The sequence below is a fragment of the Gymnodraco acuticeps genome, unplaced genomic scaffold, assembly GCF_902827175.1.
Source record: "Gymnodraco acuticeps unplaced genomic scaffold, fGymAcu1.1, whole genome shotgun sequence".
Classification (NCBI taxonomy): domain Eukaryota; kingdom Metazoa; phylum Chordata; class Actinopteri; order Perciformes; family Bathydraconidae; genus Gymnodraco; species Gymnodraco acuticeps.
The window spans coordinates 369,221-375,570 of NW_022990440.1; the positions used below are offsets into that span (position 1 = coordinate 369,221).

General features: G+C 44.4%; 1 protein-coding gene across 1 annotated transcript; it reads left to right on the forward strand.

The window, feature by feature from the left end:
* The first annotated feature begins 1,151 nt into the window (after nt 1-1,151).
* Nucleotides 1,152-4,598, forward strand: LOC117552092. Its single transcript, XM_034225327.1, has 2 exons — nt 1,152-4,055; nt 4,408-4,598. The coding sequence occupies exon 1, from the start codon at nt 2,318-2,320 to the stop codon at nt 4,034-4,036; it is 1,719 nt and encodes a 572-aa protein (XP_034081218.1). The 5' UTR covers nt 1,152-2,317; the 3' UTR covers nt 4,037-4,055; nt 4,408-4,598.
* Nucleotides 4,599-6,350: the final 1,752 nt, after the last annotated feature.

Sequence of the window (6,350 nt, forward strand, 5' to 3'; positions counted from 1 at the left end):
TTATGTATAACAGAGAGGAAAAAGTGGATTTTACATAATAGGTGACCTTCAGGTAATATATTTGTTCCAAGTGTACAATACTTAAAACTCAGTTATTCTGTTTCTCGTGAATATTATAAATGTTGTGTAAGCAATAATTCAGTTAGCTAATACAGTTTGAGACAAATGTAATTACGAACACGGTTTTCTTCAACATAATGAGGAAACATTTATCAACAACGTATCTGCAAAGTCACAAAATGTTCTCAGTGATCAGCATTTACATAAATAACACATGTTCCTATGTTGTCCGTTTTTCAAATACAATCTCGGCTTATATCAACCAAAGCATAATTTATGTTTTCTTTGGTTATCATTTGCAGCCCTTGGTTATGGTTAGGGAAAAGTTGGAGTCAGGGTTAAATGTTGAACTTAAAGCAAGCTCCATACATCTCTAACCTTAAACAGGAATGTTGTTGCCTTAACCTAACGGCAGGTTGCCTTTGATAAAGTCCTAAGCTTTATATGTCCATCCTCTACTCTGACCAACTAGTGCTGTAGTACTACTGTACAATAACACAGGACTGTGTTCTTCTACCCCAGAAAAGGATAAAACAGATGAATTGTATACATCTTGTGTGATTTTCAGAAGACAGGGTTGGTGTTACTCAGTTGGTTCTTGGCATGCTTAGCTTAATTTCACATTGTTGGTGACCAGAGTTACACAATAGACTAACTGTAGCTTGGATATGCTTTCATCTAAAAATGATCCCAAACATTAAAGCCGCACAAGCTACAGAGATACTCGTTTGGATTGTGATGGGTTGGTTGTTTTTCCCAACAACTGTTGGATGCCTGATGGAGATTATTGATAGTCAAAAAGATGTAAAGAAGGGTCAAGGATAGCTCAGTAATGTTCTCCTTTTCAGTTTCAAGTTCATCTTAAAAAAAGCATCAACATCTTGATGGTCTCTTATTATAAGTACCATTGTTTTATTTTTGCGTTGTGACGACCCCTGCCTCACTATCTCTGGTGGTGTGTGGCCCTTTAATGACTCTTCCTCTGTTTGTGCTCACGGGGATTGAGGACACCTGGCGGCTGGAGCTAGCCGGATAAAGGACTGGGCCGGATCTCGCTCTCTCTCTCTCTCTGCAGGAGGACGCAACGCAAAGAGCAGCCACGACCAGCTGACCTCTTGTTTCGTCATTTGTTTCGCCTGTTTGTGTCCTTCAGCAGCAGTGAATAAACTCTCTTTTCCTATTCACGCCCTCGTTTTCTGTCGCGTGTTTGTTGTGGCTGAGAGCCAAGCCATGACAGATGGGGGCTCGTCCACTTCTTTGTATCTGTGATACAGCAACGAATAGGTGAGATTTGTGTTGGGAGTTGGTGCGCGTGTATAAAGTTTGTTGGGAGCGCGTTTGCAGTGCGGCCGGTTTCTTTGTTTCGGCTCGTGGGAAGGACATTAGGCTTTAGATTGTTGTTTGGGGGACTGATTTGATTACTTTGTGAGGCTTTGATTTGTTTGGTATTATATTTCGGGAGAGTGGTTGCTTCTAGTTGTTCTTAGCCGTGGTCAGCTGTTTGTTTTTGTTTTTTTCCTTTCTCTCTTGTGTGGGTTTGTTGGTGCGTTGCATGTGGAGCACGGAGCAGTACGGAATTGTGCGGAGTTTCCCCTGGTAGGTTGTAGCAACGGTTCCCTTGAAATCGTTGAGCGGGGTGTGTAGTGTTGCGGAGAAAGTGGTTGAAGCTTTGGCTTGGGAGCATGGCCGTGGTCTCAGTAGTGTTGCTACCTTGCTAGTCGCTTTGCTGGATTAGCGGTCTCCAGTGCATAAATACCCACCACAAGTAACTGCATGAAGACTAGGGAGGAGATTAGTCAGTGGGATGGTGAGTTAGTGGGGAAACTCCAATCAAAAAATTAGTGTTCCACTTTGGACGCGTAATAAACGTGGTGGTATCTGTCCGGTTTGTTTTTGTTTTTGTTTTTGTTCTCTTCTTTCGGTTTAAAGGTCCGGTGTTGTGTTCCGGTGAGGGGTCGGTGTAAATTAAGATGGCTGACGTAGAGGCATTTATTGAAGCTCCGTCTCAGGAGTCTCTTGCCACTTTCTCAAGAGAGCAGCTGCTCTTAATTGCTGATCATTTCTCTGTGTCTATTGTCGGTGATAGAAAGACAACATAAAAGACTCTATAGTGTCGACATTAAGTGAGACAGGAGTGTTTGCTGCAAAGGAAGAGGGGGGGGGGTTTTGTTAAAACCTCTTTTTCAGGCTAGTGCACTTTCTTTTGAGCAGCAGAAGGAAATGTTGTTGTTGCAGCTGGAACATGACAGAGTAAAGTATGTGTTGGAAATTGAAAAGGAAATCACAGTGGAGCAGATACGACAAGAAACTGAGAAAGCCGAGTTGGAGGGACATAGTCTGTCTGTTCTTGGCGCGTTGTCCGGTGAGTGGCAGGGTGAACAGGTGCCCAGGTCTCATCGTTTTGATGTTAATAACCTGCGCTTGCTGCCTCACTTTAATGAAAGTGATCCCGACACGTTTTTTTAAATTATTTGAACGTGTAGCTAGGGCTAGAGATTGGCCTGATGCGGACTGCGCTCTGATGCTTCAGTGTGTTCTCACAGGAAGAGCGCAGTCAGCATATTCCTCCTTATGTCTTGAGGATAGCTCTAGCTATAGTAAAATGAAATCGGCGGTGCTTAGAGCATATGAACTGGTGCCAGAGGCCTATCGACAGCGTTTTAGGTCCTTTGAGCAAAAACAAGATCAACAAACATATGTGGAGATGGCGAGGGATTTGTCTGTTCATTTTAAGCGTTGGTTAACTGCTCTTGACGTCACTACTTTTGACGATTTGTGTGAGCTCATGACTTTGGAACAGTTCAAAAATATTCTTCCAGACAAGATTGCTACTTACATAACAGAACACAGGGTCACTTCTGCGGCTGAAGCTGATGTGGCAGCTGATGAGTTTGTGTTGCTTCATAAGAGCAGGTTCGGAGGGCGCTCTGGGGCCCTGGCTGTTTTTGAGGGAAGTAGAAAGGTTGGTTCATTTGGGATGGAGCCAAGGAAATTGGGTTTGGTCAAATCTGAGGGGGATAATAATGATATTTGCCACTACTGTCGCGAAAAAGGCCATTGGAAGGCAGACTGTCCTGCGCTTAGAGCAAAATCTGAGGGAGGAAGATATTTTGTTGGGCCTGTTGCGTTGGCTGCTCCTGTGAAAAGCTGCTGTGTTGCCGATGTGCTTACATCCCACTTAGGTGGATCTGAGGTTTTGGCATCTTATGCTCCATTTATACGAGACGGCTTGGTGTCATTGGTAGGTAGTAATGTCAGAGTTCCAATCAAAATCTTGCGAGACACAGGGGCTTTTGACTCCTATATTGTTGACTCTGTTTTGCCTCTGTCTTATGAAAGTGACACTGGTGACACCCTTCTGAGTTGGGGAATGGGATTAAAAGTTCTTCCTATTCCTGTTCATAGGATGTATATTGTCTGTGGTCTTGTTAAAGGTGAGGTGGCTGTTGGTGTACGTCCGGCTTTGCCAATCGAGGGGATACAGTTCATCCTGGGCAACGGTTTGGCAGGTAGCAGAGTCTGGACTGATGTTCCTCCTGTGCTTTTAGTGACTGGCGGTCCGATTGAGTCAAGGTCTGAGGAGAGCTCTACAGTGTTGGCAGACGTCACGTCCTCTTGTGTGATCACTCGTGCTATGGACAAAAACATGTTTAGAAAACAGAAGACCAAGCATTGTCCCACTAGTCAAAGTGGTCGTGGCGTTGATGGTGGTCGTGGTGGCGGCAGCGTTGATGGTGGTCGTGGTGGCGGCAGCAGGGGTCGAGGAAGAGGCAAGGAAATGTCCTGCTATCGGTGTGGAGACCAAGGACACATGGCTCGTGACTGTGGGCATGCCAACGACCGGAAGTGCTATTCCTGCGGTGGGCTTGGTCACATCCAGAGACGTTGCAGTAGAGTGAAATGTTACAGGTGTGGCGACATTGGCCACGTTGCGGTGCATTGCAGTAAAGCCAGTGAAACTAACTGCTACAACTGAGGAAACATGGGCCATGACGGTAATGTATTGTCTGTCATACTGTTTGATAAGTCGTTCTCGCTCTGCCCATCCTTTTAAAGTGTGCTTCTCAGGTTGCTTACCTGTGTTGCTAAAGATGTGGCTGGGTGTGGGAGGAGCGGTTGGCAGTGTGAGGGTTGTATGTTGGTTTTGTTGGAAGTGGGGTGCCGTATGTCTTGTATTTTTGTTGTTCATTACTGGTGTTTTTTTTGTTTTGTCAGGGTTGGTGAGTCTGTGGCCCTGGGGACACCGACTTTAAGGGGGGGGGGTGTGACGACCCCTGCCTCACTATCTGGTGGTGTGTGTGTGTGTGTGTGTGGCCCTTTAATGACTCTTCCTCTGTTTGTGCTCAGGGGGATTGAGGACACCTGGCGGCTGGAGCTAGCAGGATAAAGGACTGGGCCGGATCTCGCACTCTCTCTCTCTCTCTCTGGCAGGAGGACGCAACGAGAAGAGCAGCCACGACCAGCTGACCTCTTGTTTCGTTGTTTGTTTCGCCTGTTTGTGTCCTTCAGCAGCAGTGAATAAACTCTCTTTTCCTATTCACGCCCTCGTTTTCTGTTGCGTGTTTGTTGTGGCTGAGAGCCAAGCCATGACAGCGTCAGTTAGCTTTAGGATTTCTCTGTTCCGTTAGAATCATCTTTTTCACCGTAGTTTCGCAAATAAATATTTTCATATGAGTTGGAGTTTAAATGAGGCAGTTGTCACTGAGTGGCTGCGGTGTGCTGCCAAGTCACCAGAGTTTAATTACCAGGCACAGCAGGGAGCATTGTTTCACTTTGAAACACACTTTGGACAAATCTGCATTCCAGTAAATTGGAGATACCTCAAGTATTTGAGGAAATTGTCATTAAGTGTGCATCTAAATTGATCCAAGGGTTTCAACTTGTGCCTGCGGGAAAATGCTGAGAAGTGCCTGTTAGAGATGCTTGAAAGGTAGCCATGACAAAGCAGGAGTGTCGGAGAGAGAGGGAATGAAAAGGAGAACATGTGAGTTACAGAAAGTAAGGCGAGGACAAATAAAAAGGGAGAGCAGGAAAGTTAGGAATGTAGTCGGAATAATGAAAAGGGAAAATGCTAATCTCTTCATGCCGCATGCAAGTCCCGGATTGATGAGGTGCCTCCTGGACTTGAGGAGCAACTAAGTCAGATGTTAAGCATTTTCTTATTTAACTAGTGGTACAAACTAGGGATGTGCATCTCCATCACTGAGGCCGATGTGATGCGCATCTCGATACGTTGCCAATGATACGATACATTAACGATACATTTGAAACACCAGGCGATGCGCTACGATTCACCCCTGTTGCGATACAGTTCGATACGATTTGATTCAACATTATGCGATTCAGGGCGATAGGATGAGATTCAACAGGATGCAAAATAATGATACTTCAATATGGTACGACAGAGGATTTTGGTTGTATTCCTTATATGCAGCAAATCATAAATTAACAAGAAAGTGCTTTACATATTTGGTTCTCTCTACTAGTACTGCGCATCCCATCATGCTGTTTCTTTTTTACCTTAAAAAACTCCAGAGTACAGTACAATTGTATAACACCTCACAGTTAAACAAATTAAGGATGCATTCCTCATGATTAACAATGTGCAAATAAAAACTACCATAGCGCAATGCCCATACAGCTGCCAGCCTGATGTGCTTAACACTCATTCATAGGATAACTCACCAGTGAGCAGAAAGCAGTGGTTTCTATATGAACAATACAAAATACAAATAACCTTTCACAAACAGGTATTTCATAACTGCTTACAATTGTAAGGAAGACATTTAAACTATTATTGGCAGTCACAGGCTGCTGTAAACTAAACACCACTCTCTCTGACATAACACCTCACTGAGTGATTGAACTTTCAGGTTTCTCTTTTCAGCCGCAGACCCCATGTCGCCTCTTTATGTGCGTCGCTAAGTTCCTCGTACTACTTGTGTACTTTAAAGCGTCTCGGCATCGTTTACAATTTGCAAGCGATTTTTCAAGTTGACCGTCTTTCTTGAAAAATCCGAAGCGTTGCCAAACGTTTGATTTGTAGGTATTTTTCGGTGCGTTGTGTTTTTCTTTCTCCTCGACTTCCATGTGTGTTGATAACTGAGACTCTCGGCCTCCGACCGTAGTGCGAAGCAAAGATCAAAGATCGTCTCTGCTGAGTGCTGACAGGATGAGAGGATATTATATGAATGAATCGTTTTTTTACCGATAAAAAGACTGTAGCAATCGATGCATCGCGAGTTCAACCGAAACTGTAGCCGATGTGCACTCGCATCTTGAACGTTTAT

Bases quoted from the DNA above. Each gene is read 5' to 3' on its own strand.
- LOC117552092 (XM_034225327.1), top strand. From the start codon at position 2,318: ATGTGTTGGAAATTGAAAAGGAAATCACAGTGGAGCAGATACGACAAG.